The sequence below is a fragment of the Medicago truncatula genome, chromosome 7, assembly GCF_003473485.1.
Source record: "Medicago truncatula cultivar Jemalong A17 chromosome 7, MtrunA17r5.0-ANR, whole genome shotgun sequence".
Classification (NCBI taxonomy): domain Eukaryota; kingdom Viridiplantae; phylum Streptophyta; class Magnoliopsida; order Fabales; family Fabaceae; genus Medicago; species Medicago truncatula.
In genome coordinates, this window is record NC_053048.1 from 55,069,101 (window position 1) to 55,094,296 (window position 25,196).

Consider the following 25,196-nt stretch of genomic DNA (forward strand, 5'->3'; position numbering starts at 1 on the left):
CGAGAGTAAAAGGGGGCAAACCTTCTCAGGATCATGCAATGCTATCCAAATACTTGTTGCAACCTCAGTATTCTGGGGTAGAGAACGACTAGAAACAGCAGGGATACACTTGACAGCATTTAAGCATGCCATTCTCACGTGAACATCCTTTGCATAAACCCCATAAAGTGCCTTTAAAATCGCAAATTGAGAACTAATATAAGCATTTTTACAGAGATACATTACTCAGACAGAGAGAGCAATTCAAATAGAGTAAAGCATACGTACAGAAGCAACTTCATCGGGCTGGAAACCAAGACTCAGCTCATTTAGAGCAGGTCCTATTGATGCTTTATAAGCTGGAACAACACTAAGGGCGTGGTAAAGAACCTACATAAAATAGTTTTAATACGATGGAAAGCAATTGGAAAAAACAAAACAGATGACTTAATAAAGCATGCAATGTTGGAAAAATTACCGATAGCATTCGAACCCTAGGAAGTGGTAGATGAGCATCCATGTGTAGGTAAATTAACCGAAGGACATCATCATGAAATTTGGTTTTCTTTGAGCACAGAAGAATTCTCTCCATTATCTATTCAGAAACAGAATAAGAAACACAGAAGCATTGCTAAATTGATTGAATTGTGTTTGAAAGTATAATTTCTTACAGGGAATACAAAAGTAAAAGAATCAACAGGAAGTGCTCCTGATTTACACGAAGTGGATAAGCCATCTATGATTCGCTCGAAAAGGCCATGGGATGGCTTTTGGTTGACCTGTTCCTCAGCAACTGATGGAACAAGATCCAAGAGAAGATGAACTTCATCCGTCACAACTAGACGTAAGGCAGTGGAAATGTCAAGGGCCCAATCACATAGAGGAGAAGCTGTGCATCTTGATAACATCACCAGGGTTTCAAAGGCCTCGTCACTTACAATAGGAGATCGCAATAAAGGTTCAACAAATTTGACCTGACAAATATTTAAACTCAGAATCGTACTAATACTTATTACATTCATATAAAAATTAATATACATCAGGAAATAAATAAATGCACTAAAAATTTAACGAAAAAAACACAATAGTTTTGAATCTCGGAAGGATAGTAGTTCAAGTGGCATCACATATATATGGCAACAAATCAACAAATATTAGCAGGAAGCATTCCAATACCATTGAAGGAAGTCTACTATGTGCAAATATTGAGTTCGCAATGGCCATATTTCCAAGAGTTCTTAGCATCAAAGACAAATTTTTCTGTATTTCACGGACTCTATCGCGTATGGAAGCCTCCTCCTTGAGTAGTGATTCTCTTGCCTCTTCTTTTGCAGTCTTCCCTTTGTCTAAATGAATCACAATAAGTCGTCAATCAAAACTATGCAATGCAAACTTCAAGTTCAAAAAATACAAATTTCAGGCCAATAGAAGTGGAAAACTTGCCAGCCTTCTTTGTTGTCTTCCCAGAATCCTTTTTCCCTGCACCAGCAGCTTCTCTACTAGGTTGATCTCTCTTCATTGAATGGTTAGATTGGGTATGATCCTGGTCAGAAGAACAGAACATAACTATGCAAAACTCACGACGAATGGAGCAAAGAAAACAGAAAAAATTAAACGTACCAAGCCATCTTCTTCACCATACATCCGGAATCGGCCCTTTGCTTGTTTTGTGTTCTTAAAAGCAACAGATTCAGCAACATAAATGCCTTGCTCGGTGGAAAGCATTCCTTCAGGCGTATGAAATATCTGCAAGTGACGTATAAAAAGGCAAACTGATATTGGTATGCCCATTGTACACTCTACATAAACAGATCAGGTAATTATGTTTGTTGTTAAGACTTTGTTACTACAACAGACTGCCAAGTGACAACTACCTGCAATTCGTTTTATCAATTGATATGCCCATTGTAAAGTATACATAAACAGAATCAGATAATTATTTTTGTTGTTAAGAGTTTGTTACAACAGAGTGACAAGTGACAACTATCCTGCAACTCAGCTTCTTGATTGACTGTAAAAATATCAAAACCCCATCCTGAGTTCATTTCAGAAATTGAATTGCAAAGAAAAGAAAAAAACTATCCCCTGTTTACGTTTTCTGAATTTCTTTTACTCTGCTTCACTTTCTCACTCAAAACACAAATATTACTTACAGAATAAATGAAATTGAAAAGAGTCATACTCACAGATATTTGAAAAACTTAAGTTCCACATTATCTAGAGATAAGGCCTAAAAAGAGCTTATAAAGCTTAACCATACCCCAAAACCTAAGGTGGTATATTAAAGTCTATCTTAAATCCGTCTAAGGGCCACCCACATTATCTACACATCAAGTTTTATAGTGTTCGGCTTGAGGGGGTGTCCTGAGAAAAACCCTATTGGGTCTTACATTGGCTACAGATAAGGCCTAAACAGAGAGTTATACGGCATTATCTTACAAGTCAGTTTTGAGAATTGACTTGGGGCTTAAAACCTAAGACAGTGTAGAAAAAACATCACAATTATAATATCAGTTGACTGTGCTATAGGCATCAGGTGAATTACCTGGATGTCATTCTCTGAAAGTGCATTATGAGAAAACCGCTCGGGAAGATTTAGCAAATGCTGGCATCAGGAATATGCAGTATGGTAGTCAGCAATAAGAATTCACATTTACAGATCAATCACGGGCTTCAAAGTTTAGTCTCCAAATGAACAATAAACAAACTAAAAATATAGAATAACATGCCAACCTTCTCAAACTCTGTATACGTATCTCCAGGGATTATAGACATCAAGTTGGACAGTGATGATATTGCTGCTTCTTGTTCTAGTGGATTAGCACTCCTCAAACCCATCGGTCCAAGTAAGACCTGCAACAAACATACCACCTGACCAGTTAGCAATACAAAATTAACCTTTCTCAAAAGAGATACAGTTGTATGTGATCAAACCAAACGGACAAAAGTAAACAATATACACAGCAAGACAAATATAGACGAAAAAAAGAGAAAAATGAAGTTTCCATAAGCTAGAATGTCAGTTTATCAAATGCACGCGCGTAATGAAAAAATAGTGTGTAGCCAATTCTATAGTGCAACTACTGTACCATCCCAAACAATAGGTGGAAATTTTGAATGATGCAATTACATATCAGATTCAATCAAGCGAACCAAAAATAATCATATGAGCAGCAGTACTTGTGCAAGTATGCAACCAACTAAAGCAGGTAAATAGGCTTTGCCATAGTACAAGGGAAAAGAAAATTTAGATATTTAATATATTAATCCTTCAGAAAATTCAAATCAAACATTTTAGATATTTAATATATTAATCCCTTCAGAAAATTCAAATAAAAAATCAGCTACTGATACCTAAACAAATGCACCAGAGATTTGCAGTTCATCATTACCTGTACAAAGTTTATCACATTGGCAGCAACAATATCGATTACATCAAAGCCATGTGTTTGTAGACACTTGCAGAGCCTCTGGAAAAATAATGAAACAATTCAACCAACCAAAAACAAACTTTAAATTACAAGACGCTAAAGGCGGTGACTAAAGATCTACTCACTGTGTATATTATTAGACATGCACAGACATGTGTGTAAAAACAATGATCAATATCTCATAACAAAAGCTGGAGTAGTTTACTCATTCAAGACACGTGAAAGAAAAAATTAAAAAAATACCTTGTTGAATTATTTATACTTTATACAGAAAAGACACAATGTATGGTATTTATGATAGGCTAAAGAGTTAAGACATACTTAGTCCTCTCTCCTGAGGTGTTTTTTGACAGCTTTAACTATGTAGTGGCTGCTTATTTACTTTTATACTTTCCTACAATTAACACCATCTGGAGTAAATGTTTATTGCTTTTAGTATATGAAAACAAAACATGTTTCCACCCATTAAGGCACAAACTCCTTTCATAAGAATTAAAGGGCTTTTCTAAAAGAGGGGCTAAAATTTATTAATGGGGATGTGCTGTCTGTGAAGGTTCTTGGCTTAATGGGCTTCCCAAATATGGCCATACCCTGTCTTCCTCTGTAATACTACTTTCTTTTATCTGTTTATTGATATGTTTTCTTTTTGGATCAAAAACAGTGTGCTCCAGACATGTAAAATTTCAATCTACAATAAAATGGTTAAATACTACTATTATTTTGATATAAGAAGAAACTGGTATGTGGGTGGCCCCTTAATGCCTAAACATCCTTCAAAATGATAGGATAGATCAGATCCCAGATAAATAGCAAGTTTGTCAATTTTTTTGTTACGGAAAACTAAGGCAGAATGGTCTATTAAAGATAAAATGTAAAATGTAAGAGAAAGATATGGACCCGGAGACTAAAAAAATAGAGATAAAAAACAGATTAAGAAACCAATATGGAAATAACTATCCATATTATAATGCAAACAGCAAAATGATCCGGCCGTAGGAAATATAATCAATAATACAAAGATTTAAACACTACTGCAACCCATTCCTAATTAATTAGGCTATAACAAGATTACATGCACAAGGTATCAGACTTCTTGTCTTTTCAGATGACCTCGAAGATATCATATGTTGATCAGAATTCAATTAGAAAATGGAAACAGAACAATAATAAATAAAAAAGAGTATCATGTAGCAAAACAAGACAACGCATATGTAGTACCTTCCACACTGCATCTCTTTTTGCACTACCAACTACACATGGGTGATGTGAACAGAGTATTATTCTGACAAATGAATCTGGAGCAACTTTCATAGCTGCAGGTGACATAATCAGTAGAGCCTTCACCAAAACCTCAACGGATGGAATGAATGGAACTTGAGGGTCCAAAGAAATATCAGTGTCACTGCAAATTCAAACATCAAAGCTCAGAAAACAAAAGTATGTTGTCAGTTTAAGATTAAAATGTTGTAAGTTTTATCTTTGGGGAGAAGTTGTAAAGAGAGAGAGGTAAGAGAGAGTGTGGGAAGAAAGAAGAAATGGAGTAGATTTGATGTATTGATTGGTACGAGAGAGAGAGAGGGGGGTAAAAGTATGTTGTGAGACGAGAGTGATGTAATTATTTTTGTATAGACATTATAACCCTTAAATTAAAAAGCTGTATACAAATTTGTGTTGCATGTAGATCATTTATTTTTGGGTAGTGTTAACTTTTGCCCTAAGAAACCCAAAAGAAGAAATTTTCTCTAAAATTGTGCATTTAATTCATTAAAAGGCTAAATATTAAATGTAATGCACACATTCCAATAATTAATTTCTATATTTGATTTATTAACTTGTGCCTTAAGGGCACAAGTTAGCATTTCAATTTTTTTTTAATTAAATTAATTGATGAATTTAATTAATATTTTAATTTAATAATTTTAAAATTTGAAATTAATAATAATATATTTAAAAATGTCTCCGCTTTATCTCTTGTCGTCTTAAAAAAGTGCAATATTAAAAAAAAAAAAATGCAATATCCCATCAAATTAAAATAATATCATGATCTCTTCAAAATCAAAATATATTACGATCAAGCTTCATCAGTTTTTTTTTCCATGAATCAAATGTAATATATCCTGGGAAGTTCAAAACAATACCAGAAAGAAAAAAATCAAAACAAAGCCACAAAATGTGCTCACAAGAAAAGGGTAGTGTTGGAAAGCAAAATAAAAGCTTGCATTTCTTCCCTCTTTCTCGCCAGAAATGAAAAGTAGGTGGGGGCCTACATTATTTACTTCTCTCTGCTCTGTTTCTTTGTAACCCAGTCAGGGTGACTTTACCACTTCTCTTTTAACTGTCTCTTCTCTAACTCTCTTTTCTGTAACTCTCAAACCAATCAGGGAATGTAGTTTCATATCTGAGTGTCTTGAATTATCTCTTAGGATCAGTTATATTTCTTAGTTATTAGTATAAATGAGGGTCAGTCATTACTATCGCCAATTTATCATATCCAATCATAATCGTAAGGTCTTTATTCATTATCTTCGTAAAGCCTACACAAATTCAAATGATAAATATTAAGATCTATGTACATTAAGCAATTTACCTTATTCTTAAAGCTGAAACTTTCTCTTCAACCAAATTAAGATACTTTGAAAATTCAGATAAAATGTCTTCAGATAATTGTGGGACAGAAGTAATAATCCTCTTAGCAACATTACAAGCTATTCTTCGAATATCCCACCTCGGATGACATATAAAAAATATCACTAACTGCATGAAGTTGACAATAACTGAGTCAATATAGACACCAACACAGGATCTGATTAAAAGCAAATTGACTTACCTGTAAGAGCGATGTGACTGAGAAGTTGGATAATGTACTGCAGCGCAAAGTCACAGAACAAAACATTATCAAACATACAAATCATAAGGCATAAATTATGGTATGGTGTTTTGGCACTATATACGCAATTTTACCGCTGTAAATGTTCGAGAAGAAGCACTTCAAGAAGATCAATACATGCAATGCTATCTTCAACTGCAAGCTTTGAAGCCTGTATGTCGAGCACACTTAGAAATGTAGAATATAGCACAAGTAATGATAATAAAAAATATGGTAGAGTAATTACCATGGAAATGGGAATGAGCGAAGGTTCATTTTGTGATATCGTAGCCCATATTTTTTCCTTTACCAATATTTCCTCTAGGGAAATAAAACACAGATGAACAAATGAAAATCTTGGCAAAAGAAATTAAACAAGACTAAGCTACAGCTATAAGTTCAATTAAATTGAATGCACTAATACTGACCAGCTTTAATATCAACAGCAGCTATCTTCCCAACTAATAACAATGCATATATGCCATCTAAACGTTGAACTGCTTTGGTAAAGCCAGTTTTTACAAGTTGGACAAGAGGGACAAGCAATGGTGACATCTGAAAATATTTAGCTGGAATGTAAGGGGATGAAGTTGACATGGTGTATATGCAATAAATTGACAGCAAAGAATAATTAATTAACATGACAAGTCACCTTTAAGACAGCATCTGCATTTTTGCATATAGCACGTAGACTGCGCAGAAAACCCCTCCTTAAAATTTCCTTCTCTTTGAGACCAGAAGCAAAAAAGGAAACTAAACTCTCTTGAATAATATTTGTAGATTTATCCGCCCAAGAAGCTATAGCTGACAAAGTCGCAATTTTAACCTCTTCATTTCCTGCCAATCCAGAGAGGAACATGAACCAGCAGAATATATGATCCATATGAGGACAAGTTTGTTTTGGATTTATTTCAAATATAAAGTTCTTCTCAATTAAAAAATATTGACGATTGAAGATAATCAAATAAGCTTTTGACAAAAAGAATACAATTACTCCCTCCGTTTTTTTTATGTTGATGTTTTAGTATATTTAATATTTTTTTCCCAAGTTTACCCCTGTTGAAAAACACACTAGAAAACTATTAAAGGAGTTGTGACCTTTGGCTTATCACATGTAAATTTAATCATAAATAAGGACATTTTAGTCAAAAACATACAAATATTTCTATACTTTAATTACTACTTAAGACTTGTGCCAAGAGCTAAAACATCAAAAGATAAAAAAACGGAGGGAGTACAAAACAGTAAGAATACAATTATTGTCTTCACGGGTGTTAAAAGATGTAGTTTAAAAATTTAAAATAAAAAGGTATATCATAAAAATGCAGATTTTCCAAAGCATATCCAAATGCCCCCTAAATACCAACCACAAGTGCATATAGACGGAGAGCTGACCATAAGGCTCTGTTTGGGAGTTAGGAGGGGAAGAGAGGGGAGGGTTGAGATTAGAGGGAAAAAATAGAGAAATCATTCAAAAAAATTGAGATTGTATTTTAGTAGAGCATGATAAATTAACACTTATAATTAATGTATTTTTAATTTTGAAAGTATTATAACAACATAGAGAATTTGGAAAATTTACCCAAACTCCTCCAATACAATTTTTTAGTTCCCTCAAATTGGGGGGTCATGTATTATGAAGAAAATTAAACCCCCCCAAAGCCCTCCCCTCCCAAAACTCTCCATTCTTTCCACTTCTTCCTTCCTTTTTTTACAAGCCCTCCCCTCCCCTCAAAACTCCCAAACAGGGCATAAAGAATAAACTTTGACCGATGATGGTGTCACATTGCCACATTTGTACATTGATTTACATCAAGAACATTAATAAAGACCAAACGATAATCTTTCTAGGCTCAAGTCTTCAGTTTGAAAATAGTCATTTGACAGCATTGCAAATAATATGCCACATAGTCCCAGACCGTAAACAACTCTTTCGGCTAATTTTGTGTGATACATACAGATCTAAAAAGAAAGTATTCAACTTTGCATTTTCATGACTCGTGTGAATATTTGTTTGGGTGTCCTGGTGAATATTGAATGTGGTCCTGTCACCTAAGAAAAGTTTCTTACATTATTATGATATATTTTTAAGATTTTCAATGCAAAGATTATGTGGAAGTCAGTGGCTTTAAAAGATCTTTTGTGAAGATGTTTGGAGAGGAATGCTCATATTTTCAGGGGTGTCCCATTGTCCTTTGAGTTAAAAAGGCAAAAAAAGAAAAATGGAGCAATTAAGAGGAATATTAGTTCATGATCGTGCTTACCATCATCCTTGTAGCATGATAAAAGAAAATCACATATTGTTTGAGACAGATTGATGAGGTATTTCCCATCAGGTGCATTAGATAATTCTTGTATCGCATTCACCATTCCAACTCTCTGGTATGGAAAAGCCAGCCTTCCTTCTGAACCTGTTTAGAATACAAAATATATTATAAGGCACCAACAACACAGTGAATCAAGAACCAAGATAACATCACACCAAGTTAAAAACACAAGCATAGGGTTACTTCATACCTTTAATAACAGATTTGATAGCATTGAACATTATGTCCAATGCATCTGGATTGCTAGATTTTTGGCTCAGATTCTTGACTATATCTAATGCCACATCCCTTCTCCCTTCATCAGCATGACGAGCCTGTACTAGCACTACCGAAAGAATTTCTGCAGCATACTTACTCAAATCAAGCTTAACCGACTTCAGAAGAATTCCAACAGACTCCAACACAATCTCCGGGTTGCGCTTAAGCATTTTAACAGCAGCCGGCAGAACAATAGTTCCAAAATCTTCGTGTGACATTTGCAAATACAGTGGATGAAATGCTTCAATGAGACTCTTTCCTGGCTTTGCTTTTGCACTCAATATTGCATTAACATATATATCAAGAAATGCTGACTGAAAAGTGCAGAGAGTTGCATTAGAACCTAGAAGACGGAAATTAATCCCATGAAAACAAAATTAAAGAAAGTTTTACAATACTACGAACTCACCTTGAATTCTCCAAATAAAGATGATGATCTGGTTGAAAATTCCAACAACAACAACAATAATTCTGGACTATCCTTATAAGGAATTGAGCCATTTTTCACTTCTTGTACGTAGACTTTATAAATATCCGGTAACTGAAAGCAAAACAAGCATATACATTTAAATTAGAATAATTTCTTTAATATATAAAACTAAATAACCAACACAACATTAGCAATTTATTGTTATCAAAATAACTTCGGTTAAATTTAACTAAACCTCTTTGAATAAATGAAAAATCTTTTTCTTGCAAGCCCTTCTCTCACGAAAAGATCTTCGCCAAACAAGATTAAGCAAAGAAGCTTGCCCCGAAGCAACTCTACACAAAGCATTCTTCGAAACAGTGGAAAACTTGCTTTTGCTCAAAAGCAAACAAGACCAACTGAGAAGTCTATAGCAGCCAACATGAGATTGAGACTTCAACTGCTTTTCCATACTCTGAACAAGTGCTGCTGCAAATGTCTTCATGAAAACCGTTCCGCTTAAAGACTTGACAATCACATCATCCACGGCTTTTCTCGATCTACGATCATCGTAAATCGCAACCGTTCTAAATATTATATCAGTCAATAACGAAGCTAGCTCTGTTGACATTTCATCTACAAAAACAAAGCAAACGCATTATTCAGACAGTTCAATTTTTTTCTAATTAGTAACTAGCAATGGAACTGAGTAATTAATCGCAATTTGATAACTAAATTGAAACAAATCAATAATTAAAGAGACCGAAACATAGATGCATTAAGACAGTACAATTTTTTCTAATTAGCAATCCAATAGAGTAGTTAATCGCAATATGATAGCTTAATTGAAATTTGAAACGAGGCACTATGTGAAGTAACCAAAACATAGATGCATTGAGAGAGTGCATTTTTTCCTAATTAACAATCAAATTAAGTAATTAAACGCAATCAGATAGCAAAATGGACATCGACAATGAAACACTAAGTGAAGTGACCAAAACATAGATGCATTAAGACAGTGCAATTTTTTCTAATTCGAAATCAAATAGAGTAATTAATCGTAAGCTGATAACTAAATTGAAACCAAACACTAAGTAAAGTGAACAAAACATAGATGCATGCATTTAGACAGTGCATTTTTTTCTAATTAGCAATGAAATTGAGTAATTAAGCGCAATCTGATAGCTTAATAGAAAGAAGAAAGAAAAAAAAAACTGAACACTGAGTGAAGTAACCAAAAAATAAACGCATTATTCAGACAGTGCAATTTTTTATAATTAGTGATTAAATTGAGTAATTAATCGCAATCTGAAAACTAAATCGAAAATTTAACACTGAGTGAAGTGAAATGGTAGTATGATCGTGACCTGAAGTGGATGATGAATTCAAGAACGCAGGAACTTCGCGTTGGAAAATTCGAAGACGTTGGTTAGTGGAAGAAGTAGAAACCAATTCGGAGAGAGAAACGAGAGATTGCAGAGATTCCGCCATTGTTGAAATGGCGAGATCTGAACGAAGCTGTCGAACTGAGAATCAGATTAATAATAATAACTAATGATTATTAATATAATATTCGAGCTTCGTCTTCAGCAAATACACGCACGCACGCAGGGTTTGAGATTGGCTTGCTAGGGTTTTGGCTTTCCGCTATATCTGTGACTGTCCCTATCAAATTCGGGATTTCATCGTGACGAAAATAAAACCATGGGGGGCAAGTTTTTGTTTTTGTTTTTCTATTTTTTTTTTTAATTAATTTTGTTTTTATCTATTTTATTATGACTGTAATATATTACAAAAATCAAATACATCAAAATAATGATATCAAATGAATGTCATTTTATTTTCAGTTATTTATTATTATTATTTAAACAGTAATTTTTTTTAACAGCATATGAAACAACTAAAAAAAATATAAGTATCGACATGAAAATCAAAACAACAAAGAGAAAATAAGTATTATATGGATACCATTTCTTTTTGTTTTTTATATGTATGATATGTATGTCGATGTAAATAAGATAAAGGTCATGCTCCCTTAAAAATAAAAATAAAAAAGGTTATGCTAATTAATGTCACATGAACATCAATTAAGGAAACCAACATTATCCCCGTGAGCATAGCTTAGTTGGTAGGGACATACATTCTTATATGTAGGGGTCGGGATTCGAATCATGGACACCCCACTTATTCACTTAGAAAAAATGTGAATTCTAACCACTAAGCAACTTGACAAAAAAATAAATAAAGGAAACCAACACTAAAATTTTACCTTGAAAACATCAACTTTACACTTTTAAAACATTAACCGCACAAGTTTCAAGATATTTGTTTACATTACAAATGTCTCAAGAGCAAGAACTCGGGTGTGCAGAACTCGGATTCCAATCCTTGTTAGAAGAAGAAGAGGAGAAGGAGGAAACCCCAACTTCACACACCTTAAAAGATTGACATTTCCTTTGTGTTGATGTCATTCTTCGTCAAAATTTTTAAAATCGTTAACATTTCCATGCTTAAGAGACGAGCCACCTTTCTTAAATCATGAACAAAATGCTTAAGTAAGCAATCGGATTTCCTCTTTGATTTACGTCTTAATTTGCTTGTCGAGGCAAAACACTTAGGCTTCACCTTTGAAGAAAAAACCACACTTACATTAACGAGATTGAGATCTTGCAATATGACAGCCGTCGTGACTAGTTTGATCCTCCGCAAAACCTACTGAGACCAGAGGAGAAATAACTTCATTACCACCTCCTGAGTAAGGAACCAAACATGGTTCTGCCTCATTGGTTGAACACGCGTTATCATCAATACCATGAGTATCTATTAGAGCTAAGCTTATCGTATTTTGATCAACATTAATAATTGGCATCAAAGTGGAAATGGATTCAGCATGATTAACATCCTTAATCTTACCAGTAGATATGAAAATACTAAGCATTTTCACGAGTCTTACTAGTACAAGTATACATTGTCTCAAGCAATGGTATAAAAAGATCAAACGCACGGGGATTAGGGCATTATAGCTTCTTGTAGCTTTTGAACGATAAAGTTGTTTGTGAGATATAAAATAAATCATTTGGTGTCACAACATTGTAAGTAAATATTAAAACAATAACAGTTGAGGAAAGCAGTGAAAATGACTAAGAATTTCTCAAATGTGAAATCGTGGTTTAAACAATGAAACTGTTATGACAGAGTTTTACTACGATATAGAGGGTTATAGCTTTTTATGGCTTCTTGGCAACCCCGTGACCTTGGAGAGATTTCCAACTCAGTCGTCATGTTAAGCATGTTAATACACACCTTTTGAGATACAATCACATGACTTAACATGCAACATAACTAGGTTATATCATTAGTAGTTCTCCATCCAGTGAAAGGCTTACGACAAGAATCCTAGATAGATCTTGGTGTGCATCTCTAACCGTCTAGTGAAAGGTCATAAATTAGAATGTGTGCATAATCTAACCTTTGTTTATCCCTTGTCAAAGAATTCGTTTTCAAAAAGGTTGCAAACTAAAAAACACAATTTAAAGAAATTTTCATTCCAAGCATGCACCAGTATGCAATATAAACAAAGTCAAACCCCTCTCTCGTAACAATGTGGATTCGAATTCCACTTATACAAGCTGCGAAAAAAGTACCAAAAAAAATCCCTCACTTCATTGAAAACATACAACACATTGTCTTTACTCGTACATCGTAAAAATACTTTACCACTGATCATAGAAATAACAGCAAAGTCACATAAACATGTGTCCATAATACATTGTTGAATACATGGAATAGGTTCCCCATTAACCAATGTAGCAATCATATCATTACATGCCCAGTCATAATCCTCTTTAATCGACTTGTACTTGCATCCTTATTTGAAACCAACACAACAACATAAGAACCCCCCTAACCTTTCGAACTCAAGAATCCACATCCCCCACCTTCGCAACCACTCTCTACGTCTCCACCACATGTTTCCCTAAAAGCTATATGTTTCTTTCTCTTCCCCTTCTCGTCCCCACCACCGGTATCAAACCTCACTCCCTCCCTCACAATTTTTTCTCCCCGTTACACCGTCTCAACACACTTTCTCCAAGAATACCCTATGGAACATTTTTTTCTCCCTCTTTATTCCCTCATCACGTCAATCACCCTCTCCTTCTCATATGCGTTTGAACCTTCAAACTCTCAAACCGAGCAACGCTCGCCATACCCGAAAAAATGCTATTGCAGACCTATAATTAGTCATCATTATTACTATTGTTACTGGCAAAGATATTGTTGATGCTTTTGTGATAAACATAGTAAAACTAAATTACATCTTGAATTTAATGGTTTACACACCTATTTCTCCGTCGTTATGTACTTTGGATCCTAGATATTTAAAATGTGTAACCGGCGGTGGTATGATATGATCTCAATTTTTTCTCGTCTGAGCTAAAAACGCTTCGCCCTTTGCTAAAATTACACTCCATATACTCTGTTTTTCTTCTGCTCAGGCAGAAGCCATGCATTTCTAAGACTCGCTCCAACCTCCCATTTAATTTCTCCTTCAACTCCAAACATGACTATATCATATGCAAAAAGCATCTCGGTGCTAGCTCTTGGATGTGCTCCGCAGGTACATCCAAAAGTAAAGTAAAAAGATAAGGGCTTATGGTTCAGCCTTGGTGCAATCCTATTGTTATGGAAAAATCACCGATGTCTCCATCCTGTGTCCTCACACTAGTTGAGACTCCCTTATAGATATCCTTCATAGCTCGAATATAGGCATCCTAACCCCTTTCTTCTCTAGGGATTTCCATGAAATCTCTTTAGGCACTCTATCACACGCCTTCTCCGAATCAATGAAAACTAAGTGCAAGTCGTTTTAATCCACCGATACTGCTCCAGCAACGTCATAGTAATAAATAGATTGCGTACATGGTCAACCATCAAGCATAAAACCAAATTGGTTATCAATAACTTGCGCCTCTTTTCTCTGTCTCCGTTTAATCACTCTTTCCTATAACTACATAGTAGGTCCTATAAGTTTAATCACTCTATAATTTGCACAATTTTGTATATCCCAGTTGCTCTTACAGATCAGAATTAAAGTGCTCATCGGACATTTGTTTTCTATGTTTTTGCCCATAACAATACTTCTAGCAATTTTACAAGCAAATCAAAAGAATCTGAGTAAATTAAGACCCTATATATTTTCCGGTTAAAAATGAAGCTCAGCTTTCTATGTTTTGACACATACCTTATCCTAAAACGTAATTTTTTTTTTAAAAAGTAGATACTCATTTTAATTGTGATGTTGATAAAAATTAAAATAACACTACCAAAAATCACCAAATCACTACCAAAAAAAAAGATAAAAATTAAAATAAGAGCCTTTTGATCTTTTAAAAATCTTCTCAAAAAAATAGATAGCATTTCAATTACTATAGCGATGTTTGCTAATTGCTACTACTACTTTACTCAAACTTAATACTTTCCAACAACAGTTCCTTATAAAAATTATTGGGAAGCATTTGAACTTCCTCTTCTTCGATTAAGCTTCCTTCATTCTTCTCTCTCAGTTCCTGCGAAAAAAGCTCAGGCCAAGACATAATGACACCACCATCTTCTTCTCCGTTCCTAATGTGATCATCATCTTCTTTGTTAAATTTGGAATCAATTGGTTTGAGACTTTTAACCACATCGGTCTTGATATTTCCACCATCAAGTTGATTTCTTGAATTTTGGTCAATATTTTTCTCCAACCAAACATTATTGTTCTCCTGAAAAAATGAAAATGAAAAAGCTCAATGATAAGGAATTGAATTATCATAATACATCTTTGAATTTCAATTTTTTTTCTTTGTAGCTCTTAAAAATTATAAGAATATATATATTTTTTTAAATTTTGGATGAGAGTCTAAAATACACAATTGATGTTAGTACATGAATTAAAAAAGAAAATCAGACTATTATAATAGATCAAAGTAAGTATATGTTAAATTTTTAGAAATGAAAATAGATATTTAACTCGAAAAATAAATGAGAGATAATCTGAAAATTAAAAATGATTATTGAATACAAAATCAATGATAGTCACATATTGGAAAAAGTACACACTATTTAAAGTACATTGTAATTTATATAATATTTAAAAGATCACTATTTTTTTCATAAAAAGTGATAAGATAACTGTATTAAAAAAGAGAGTAGTGTATTACATATCGTCTAAAAAAAGGTATCACCAAAGTGTAACAAAAAAAACTAGTGCAACAAAAAGATTCTCTTAAAGCTTTTTTTTTTGACAAAAGATTCTCTTAAAGTTAAACCCTTACCTATGTTCATTTGATAATAGTTAATTAATGAGTGATGATATTTGTACATCTATTTGATGACATCTTTAGTGACAATTTTGTTTTTCTCTCTTCTTATTGGTCAAAAACAATGGAGGAAAAAAACAAGAATAGATAATAAGAACATCAATACATCAACAAATCTCGTTCCTTCGACAAATAAATAATACGTATAAACAAACAAAAATAATACTTACACTTTTGGTGGTAGCTTCGGGTCCTAGAATGATGGTCTCTTTTGGACAAATAATTCCCACACGGAAAATGATTGGTAGACCACTCATACACCCCCACATATTTTAGAGGAGAGAGATGGATGAAAGAGAAGAGAGACAAAGTGTTTGTGGGGTCTAGGACACGTGTCACATGTTTATGTGGAAGTTTAAATATGTATGCCACCTATGGGTGTACATGTATCACCACTCTTCCCACACATTCATCTTTTTTTCCCTTGCATTGAGACTCTAAATTAACCACCTTTCTCCTTTTGTGTTCACCATTTGATTGACTTTTTGATTCTTCATGAATATTATATTTCCTTGAAACATTATTGCCCTAAAAATCAAGAATGCAAAATAGTACAACATTTACATCAAATTTTATTTTTAATGGTTGGGAAGAATAGGAAAATTGAAAGGAGGTTTTTGCTTTTTTAATCTCATCCATTGATTTTTAATGTGGCAAGATAAATCTGAGCAAAGGATTGGAAAACCGGAGGAATTAAGTAAGTCCTCGAGCATATCCGAACTATATAGTTTGATGTAGATGAACATGGATATCGAATATAATGGAAGTTGAATTTGGGTAAAAAGTGGAATTTGGAAAGACTCTTACAATAAAATCAATAAAATATCTTACTTGAAAAATCTCAATTTTTTTTTTGATAATTTGAATCAAAATCTAAATTCTTTTACTATTTTTTTTAATCAGCAAAATTTTATTAAAAACCATATCTCTGCTCAAGACAAACAGAGACCGGTGAAATAGAGAATACAAACGAAAGGCGTCATATATAGGCGGAACACCCTAAAAAACCCTACACATAGAACACCCAGTCGAGTCCTACCTGACAACACCCACCAAAATAAACATCACCACCTAAAAAAACAGACCCCTTCTCGAAACCACCACTAAAAAAATCCATAACCACCCATCGTCACTACTCAACCCAAAATAACCCCAAACACTCAAGCCGCGTCCCATAAGTTGAGCCACTATTCTAAAGATCAATCAGCTTCCACCACCTCACAACCTCCAGACCACCGAAAGAACAACATAAAAGGCCAAAACCAAACTTGAGCCAAAAAACTGACTTCCGATCTCAAATCAAAAGCGATCGACCCACCAGACTTCATGAAGAGGTTTGTTTACAAAACAACATGTTTTACTCCAAGCACAATCTTAACGGATTAGACAATCTTTAAGCAATATTTCAAGAACTTGCAATTTCTTGAAAACAGGTAATTCTATTTAAAAAAAAAAAAAAAGGATTAATAGCAGTTTTAACCCCCTAAGTTTCAACAAGTTGAGATTTTGGCCCCTTAAGAAAAAAAACTACAAAATCGTCCCCTAAGTTTTGCCTCTGTGGCAGTTTTGGCCCCTAGGTCAATTTTGACTTGGTCGACGCACACATGGACGCCGCATGTATTGTTTTATTTTTGTAATTCAAAAAATAATTTTTAATTTTTATTAAAAAAAGATTTTTTTTAATTATTTAAAATATATATTTTTTTTTAAATAAATACACACGTAGCATCCACGTGTGCATTAACCGAGTCAAAATTGGGCAAGGGGGCAAAACTTAGGGGGCGGTTTTGTAGTTTTTTTTCTTGGGGTGCCAAAATCACAACTTCTTAAAACTTAGGGGCCTAAAACTGCTATTAAGCCAAAAAAGAATTGGTTCTTTATTGTTTCTAACTTAAAGATCCGTTTTTTTAGTATATTGTTTTTTTTATTGAAAAATATAAGAATTTATGTTGCATTTGTTATAATATTTGTATAATTGAAAACAATAAACTTATGTTGCATTTGTTATAATATTTGTATAATTGAAAACAATAAACACTGTTTGTTACAAATTTATTTTTATAAATTTAAGGGTTAATACTAATAATAAAAAGGGATAAAATCCACCAAAAGAATTGCAGGGAACCCTGGGGGACGGGACAAATAAGACGGGGATCTTGAAAATAACTCAATCTTGAATCTTGAATGCATAAAATCACTAATTATCAATTTATTATTATTAACAACCAATCAAGCAACATAATCTATTACCTTAAAAAAAATATATATTAGTAGCTCTAAATATAGTGTGGTAACTTACAGATATGTCGTTTTCCGCATGTCCGGGAACAACCGTCTTTCCTTGCCCATCTAGTTCAACATTAATTCTTGGTATGCCAATGCTATTCATTAAGTGAGAATTGGATTGGTGTTGATTGATTTTCAAATTCTTTCTAAATCTGCACAGAACATAGTTGTTGGCCTGCAGGAAAAAAAAAAAAAAAAAAAAAAAGATACAAAAGCAAATTATAAACATGTTTACAGTAATCTTTAGCTTACCATATAACAAATTAAACGAATACATGCTCTGATAACAATTTTTTTTTTTTTGTGACAGATGATAGCAAATTATTCATGTTGATCCTAACTAACTAACAATATAAATATATCATATTGCTTACCAAAGTATTGTTAATCAAAGATTTGTCAAGGTTATATTCATGCAAGATCCATGCACCGTCATGGAAAGTGTTACTCTTCCCAAAGCGAAAACGTTTTTTTATACCTAAGACTTTGTTAGTCTCTTTGGCAACTATTCCTTTTCCGGTGTCTTCACCTTCCCACGTACCACTTCCAATAGTACGAATCAAGCGTTTACTAGTGGCAGATTTCTTCTTTAAGGTAGTGAAGAAATATAGGTCTTTTCCACAATATGAGTGAGAAGGTGCAAACTCTTCCCAAATCTCCCAAGGATTCTTTACGATACCAAACAATTCATAGTCGAGAATGGTGATATAGTTGGGCACTGGATTATTGTGAATTCTATTGTAGAGGAATGATCGGATAAGTTCATCATCTGTAGGTGTGAAATCATTATTTGAACGAGAATTGAGAGTCATTGTAAATTTTGAACAAAGTATTCTCTTCAAGTTTGACGTGTATAATGAATTATGTGAAGTCTCTATTTATAGAAAAAATTCACAATGTGAGAAACTTTGGGAACAATTAACTTACATATTAGATTTGGTACAAAAATATCTCTTATTGAGCATAGAAATATGACACCAAAATATTTTATATTCGGTACCAAAATATTGAGTACCAAATTATTTTGGATCAAGTGTCAAAATATTTTAGATTGTGTTTCAAAATATTTTAGATTATGCAACAAAATATTTCATATTGCGTTTCAAAATATTTTAACAAAAGTTGAGAATTAAGTAAACACTTTTTTTCTTTTTTTTCCTTAAAAGAAGAAACACTTTCTTATAATATTTAATTAATTATTTAGTTTAACATTTTTGAATAATATATATTATATATAAATGAGTATTTATTCCGTTCACAAAATTATGTACCCTTAAGAGGAATAAACACTATCAATGTATATATATGATCTATCAATGTGTGTATATGATCTATCCAACATGGAATTTTCACATTTTTCAATTTACACAACGCTACCAAATATATAACTTTATGTTTAATCTTTTAATGCTCAATTTCCACACTTGTTCCCTAAAAAAAAAAAAACACGTTTGTTATAAGAATAACCTAATTGACCAACTTTAATAACTCTTGTCTTTAGGTCAATGATTCTTTTAGGTTTTTAGAGAGAGAAACTCCAACTTCTCTCTAAACTTTCTTTATCCTTCGTTCATCGAGGAGAGGTGGTTTTAGGTCATTTTTTGACTTAGAATCACCCCACTACATATTTTTTCCCCTTTTTCTTTCAATCTAAATAAGTGGTTTTCACATCTATCAAGTTTTTTCTTTTGTGTTTTTGTGATTTCGTCGTCTAAGTGCGGCATTTTGTTGTTCGTCGTCTTATGCGACGTTTGATTTTGCGTCTTGTCGCGGTGTTTGTTTAGTTCCTATTGAAAGATCTACATTAGTCAATTACAAATTCAACCAATGGTTTGAGCGTCAACGTTGCAGATCCTTAAGCATGAGTATTTCGGTGATTTAGGTTTTATCATATTATTTGTAGGCATTTTGCCGTTGTATGCTATTAACTTGGGTGTTATGAGTTTGTTCGCAGATTCACCCTTTACGTTTTTAGAGATGTTTGTACCTGATGTACTCTATCGATTTGAATGAATGAATATCGTTTTGTTTTTGTAAAAAAAAATAACTTTGTCTTTCATCCATTTTTTCGTTCACCTAGCTCAAACTCAATGCATTAATCAAGGAGCACGATTTAAGTTCCACCGAAACTAACATTTATTGATAATCTTCAATTATTGAATATAGAATAGAATAGAATAGATAGATTTAAATGAAAAAGATAGAATTGTAAAAATGGTTTAAATGAGGGTTTTTTATCAGTTTCATTAGTTGCTCTTGCTCACGTGACAATCACCCTCTTCTTAATTTTTTTGCTTCTTCTTTGTTTTAATTTCCTAATAGGTCAAGTTTCTTCAAATAAAAAAATAATAACCATGTCAATTTTTTTAGAGGGATGATATTTGAACAATCATTTTTTTACAACTTTTGTAACAACTTTCTCTCTTATACTCATATTATGTTTTTACTTTCTCTCTCTATTGTTTTGGTTTTTGTGTCAATACCTCATTTTCTTTATAAAATTTTGATTGTCTCAAAAATTATCACTCAAACGGATGTTCAAATAACACAACTCTTCTTTTATAGATAAAGTTTCTTCAAATAATTGCTCATGCGAACCTAAAAGTTTGATTTTTTTTAGAATATATATTAGATTATATTTGATTTTAACTTCAAATATAAATTATATCATATTTGATTTGTTTCAAATTTAAGTTAAGATTTAATTTTTTTATCATTAATAGGGGAGGTCTTTTTATTTTTGAATAAAATCTTTAGGGCAATCCTTTCGGTCAATTAAAACTGATTACTTATATTTATATATACTGTGTTGGAACAAAATGTGTTTAACAATAATAATCCTTATGATAACAAAGTATTAAAAATTGTCAATTGAATATGTTAATATTTGTTCAAGTGTACATGACTATAGACAAAATTTGACATTTTAAATTGGTCTTGGAAGAACAAGTAAAGAGCAAGTACATTAACAAAAAGGGAAGCTTAAAGCGTCTGAAGAAAATTGCTCCTGAAGTGTGAAGTGCTCCTGAAGTGATGACGCCATCAGAAGCAAGTTCATCAGAAGCAAGTCCATCAGAAGCTGTGTATCACCAGAAGCTGCAGTTCATCAAGAGATGCAACTTAAAGCTTCAAAAGTTGTTTCAAGAATTCAAACTCGCCTAGAAATTGTCGAAGACTGGAAAAGTATGGCAACGACTATTTTGAAAGGCATTGGATGCTTATTCTTCAAAGAGCGTTGACATAGTACGTTTGTACGAAGCGTACAACCACTATCTCCATTACTCTGTTTCTGTCTCTGCTACAAGACAAGAAAAACAGCTCTGCCTGCAACAATGTTTATTCACATTGGGAACGCATTTGAAATTGATCCTTCATAGGACAATAACCATATCAGGCAAAGGATCATTGGTGATTGATCAAAAGCTTCAAACGACTCTATTTTGAATGTGATGGCATTTCAACGTATCTTTCACACCTCTATATAAAGGAGTGAAGACTCAGAGTTTCACAAGAACAATACTACGCATCAGCTAAGCCAAAACTCTGTTGAAATTGTTCTCCACTTCAAAGTTCACTTAGAATTTCTTAACAAAGTTTATATCTTAGGAATTCTAGAGTCTGTATCTGATTTGTATTGTGAACACCACTGATTGTATATCAAGTGTTCAACCTCAAACATTTTTCTTTGTAATTCTGTTTGAATTTAGAAGTCTCTTGCAGTTGTGCTTGAGCAATAGAAGTCTCTTGATTGTGTTCAGGAGCATAGGAAGTCTCTTGCAGTTGTGTTTGAGCAATTTGAAGTCTCTTACTAAGTTTAGTAGTGAGCATTTGTAATCAGATATTACATAGTGAACTCCCCTTGGAAGTGCAAGGGGGACATGACTGACTTTCGGTTTGTGGAAGAAACCTGTATAATTTGCTTGTGTCTTTCTTATCACTTTCTCTCTGTTTTATCCGCTGCATTTAGTTATGAATATCTCTTCAGAAGTAGAACTCTATCTGCTTTTGAACTGCATTTTCAGTTAGGAGAAAAAGAAGAAAAAACTAGCATAATTCAACCCCCTTCTTGTGTTTTTCTCACCTTCATACTGTGTTTCCTTACATTTAAAAATGCCCACAAAGTCTTTTAAGTTATCAATCATTTTTCTTCTCTTCTCCCTTTTGCTTTGTCAACCAATTGTTATTCTATTTATCTTCTTTTTTCCGTCCATTCAAAATTAAGAGTGTTCTTAAGACCATAAACCCTTTTTAGATATAATGTCTTTTCAAGAGCATAATCTATATGTAAATAAGAGTTAGAATGTTGGTAACATCATATTTGAGTGGTCATATACCATAATTGTTGATTTCAATATTAAATTAAGAGCGATTTTAGTACCATATCGAATGTGTAATTCTCGAAAGATTAGCTACGGTGCAGAAGTTAGTCGTATAGTTGTAGATAAACTTGTTTTATTGTGGAGACGACATGATTGATAGTCTGTCTTGCACAAATTTTGAACGAAATATCTTAAGCTGTCCGTGACTCAAATCAATAATAACTTCGGTAGATAATTATTTATTTTTTTCAAAAATATAGTCTGGAAATCCAAAATACAACAATTTGAAAATTCAGAACCAACAATTCTCATATAAAAAATAATCATAAAAAATGTCATAGATATTTCACATCAACATGGTTTTTAAGGAACATCAATAACATAGTTAACAAACCGAAAAAGTAAAAACTTCTATAATTTATGTAATTTAGACGATCTCGATCAACACTGACAACACATACACCTCTTTGCCCTCTCCATATATCTCTTAATTTTTATTTTTATTTTTATAAAAACACGATATATGGTTCAAGAACCGATTAATCTAAAAGATATCATCCACTTACGAAGATCCCATTTAAAGACATAACATAACTTTGTATGGACGTAACCCATCTGAATTGGCACTAAGAAAATCGATCTTGACACATTAGGAAGAACACACTACCAAGTGTCAAGTCAATACAACTAGACTAACCCAAATGAATTCCATATATCTGTTAATTGAGTAAGAGAGTATGATTATAAAATCATAAATTAACCAGGTTCGTGTTAGAAGGTTTGATTAAAATGTGTTCAGAATAATTTATTTAATAAATAATATATTATTTATATAAAGAGAAATTCTTACATGAATTCGTACCCAACACATTATTCTTACATCTAACCAATTAAAATAACACCTTATTAAAATAAAATAAAAAATTAATATCAGAATTTTTTCGCATTATTTTTAATATTTCTCTCTCCTTTTTCCACTTTCTTTAACCGTCAAAAACCACCCACCACCGTTTATGTTTCCATTTCCTCAAGTAAAATCAAACTTTTTTTAAAGTTAATAACATGTGTCATATTTTTATTGGTTGGGTGTAAGAATAATGTGTTGATGAGAGTTCATGCAAAAATATCTCTTATATAAATATAATTTATTCAACCTGATGATTGCTCGGTCTTATAAACATTTGATATTAGTCCTCGTGAGCTTAACTCAATTGGTATGGACAATTCATAATATATGCAAGGTCGGGGTTCAAACTTCAACCATAAAAAAAAAAATCATTTGATATTAATGTTTGGCAAAAATACATTTTTGATCCACCTATTTTTTAAAAATAAACTTTGGTTCTATCATAAAAACTAACTTTTTGATCTCCCAATTTAACTTTTTTCTTCTTTCTTTTGGATTTTTCACTCTCGTCTCATTTTTCAATATAATTTGATCTGCATCTAAATTTTTTTGGGTAATTAAATCTAACAACTTAATAATGTTTTTAAAATCATGTTTGATATGTTTGGTGAGATTGTAAAATCACCGTGAACCATCATGATTTTGTGAACCTGCATAGTGTAGCGTTTGCCATTCTCCGTGATTTTGTTAATTTGACTGTTGAACGAAATGTCCAATATATTTGATGTTCCAACACCTACCTAATTGTACTTGTTTCGGCAAGGTGCTAATTTAATTTGTCGACTAAGTTACACTTACAGGTGTATACCACTACCAGTTAAGCAATACTGGCAAGAAGTAAAAATATTTGTCCATGTTTGTAATTGTATGTGATTATGATGAAGAATAAATCTGACTGAGAGTCATTTTAAACTCTGGCTACATTGGCGGCTAGAAATTACATGTACTTGAAGTTAGATGGATATTTCCACTTCTTCTATCTAATTTAAGACCATCCATGACGATTGAGCGGTTTGCTTTAAATCATTGGCAGGTGGTAGAAACAAGACATTAATGAGTTTACATTTCAGAGTGTCAAATGATCAAACCTTATATATCCCCCTTCCCAATTGCATGATCCATACCAAAATGAGATTCACATTATTATACAAATAATAACACTCTTGTCACTGCTCTCTCTCTCTCTCACTCTCAATTAGTGTTGTAATAATAAGCTTGGTTGGTTTTATGCTCAACCATTTCTTCGTTTTGGGAGATTCTTTATAGTGGACAGTGGTAACAATGATTTTGTTGCTACCACTGCCATAGTTGACGCTACTCATCCGTATGGTCTTGATTAACCAGACATACCTAGTGAACATTTTTCTAATGGCCCAAACATCCTCGATTTAATCGAGTTTTATCATTACTACTAAAAATGTTTACACTAGCGAGAGAAATTTATATAAGAGAAAACGTGAAATTCTGCAATATATATTTCCAATTTTTTTATTAATGCTTATATATTGTCAAATAAATCCACATGTCAGATGTGTACGGTGTAATTATTCAATGTGCATTTTTTTGTTAATTACAGGTTTGGAGCTTACACTTCCATATTTGAGCCCACTGCTTGTCCGAGAGAAGCTTGTAATTGGTGCCAATTTTGCATCCACTGGATTGTATTCAAGGTTTGTAAGTGTAATTAAACTATTAATTCAATTCAATTCAAATTGTTTTAAACATCAATTTTGCCAAACTATATTTGTGATGGGTAATTATGAATAAGATAATTTTAACTTTGTTCTGCTCTAGATTAAACCTCATCATAAATCTGTCCGATCGTCACAAACAATTGCAAGCATGTTAACAATGTGATGCTGCCTTGCGATTTTTTTTTCTTCTGACCTTGTTGTCAAAAAAAATTTCATGTCTGACCCCCTATGAATATTTTATTCACCAAAATGACCCACTTTCTATTTCTGTTGGTTTTTTTGTCGTTTTCCTCATTCCCGCCATTTGAAACGGAGGGAATGAGCCCCCTTCCCTGACACTTGTCTGCGCGTGACATGT

At 32.9% G+C, this 25,196-nt stretch overlaps 2 protein-coding genes across 2 annotated transcripts in view; both read right to left on the minus strand.

Moving 5' to 3' along the window:
• Window positions 1–10,953, minus strand: part of LOC25499723 (protein ILITYHIA) — a 30,390-nt gene extending 19,437 nt beyond the window's left edge. The window contains exons 1-22 of the mRNA XM_013595129.3: window positions 10,638–10,953; window positions 9,527–9,906; window positions 9,271–9,402; window positions 8,794–9,175; window positions 8,541–8,687; window positions 6,929–7,113; window positions 6,705–6,831; window positions 6,524–6,597; window positions 6,372–6,448; window positions 6,238–6,274; window positions 5,998–6,164; window positions 4,629–4,812; window positions 3,372–3,449; window positions 2,713–2,832; window positions 2,525–2,584; window positions 1,600–1,725; window positions 1,423–1,522; window positions 1,156–1,325; window positions 651–953; window positions 458–574; window positions 268–369; window positions 22–171 (exon numbers count right to left, since the gene is read on the minus strand). Of these exons, the coding sequence (XP_013450583.1) occupies window positions 22–171; window positions 268–369; window positions 458–574; window positions 651–953; window positions 1,156–1,325; window positions 1,423–1,522; window positions 1,600–1,725; window positions 2,525–2,584; window positions 2,713–2,832; window positions 3,372–3,449; window positions 4,629–4,812; window positions 5,998–6,164; window positions 6,238–6,274; window positions 6,372–6,448; window positions 6,524–6,597; window positions 6,705–6,831; window positions 6,929–7,113; window positions 8,541–8,687; window positions 8,794–9,175; window positions 9,271–9,402; window positions 9,527–9,906; window positions 10,638–10,761 (3,342 nt within the window). The 5' untranslated portion in view covers window positions 10,762–10,953. The remainder of the gene's footprint in view (window positions 1–21; window positions 172–267; window positions 370–457; window positions 575–650; window positions 954–1,155; window positions 1,326–1,422; window positions 1,523–1,599; window positions 1,726–2,524; window positions 2,585–2,712; window positions 2,833–3,371; window positions 3,450–4,628; window positions 4,813–5,997; window positions 6,165–6,237; window positions 6,275–6,371; window positions 6,449–6,523; window positions 6,598–6,704; window positions 6,832–6,928; window positions 7,114–8,540; window positions 8,688–8,793; window positions 9,176–9,270; window positions 9,403–9,526; window positions 9,907–10,637) is intronic.
• A 3,776-nt stretch (window positions 10,954–14,729) lies between these two features.
• On the minus strand, window positions 14,730–18,730 carry LOC11433340 (NAC domain-containing protein 101). Its single transcript, XM_024771134.1, has 3 exons — window positions 18,293–18,730; window positions 17,932–18,093; window positions 14,730–15,035 (listed from the first exon to the last, which is right to left on the minus strand). Exons 1-3 carry the CDS (start codon window positions 18,728–18,730, stop codon window positions 14,730–14,732), a joined length of 906 nt encoding a protein of 301 aa, XP_024626902.1.
• Window positions 18,731–25,196: the final 6,466 nt, after the last annotated feature.

Excerpts from the sequence above, each read along its gene's own strand:
- LOC11433340 (XM_024771134.1), bottom strand. The coding sequence starts at position 18,730 with ATGACTCTCAATTCTCGTTCAAATAATGATTTCACACCTACAGATGAT. Across the intron at positions 18,094-18,292 it reads CTTTGATTAACAATACTTTG|GCCAACAACTATGTTCTGTG; the intron begins GTAAGCAATATG and ends TTTTTCCTGCAG. Across the intron at positions 15,036-17,931 it reads ATGCGGAAAACGACATATCT|GAGAACAATAATGTTTGGTT; the intron begins GTAAGTTACCAC and ends TCATTTTTTCAG.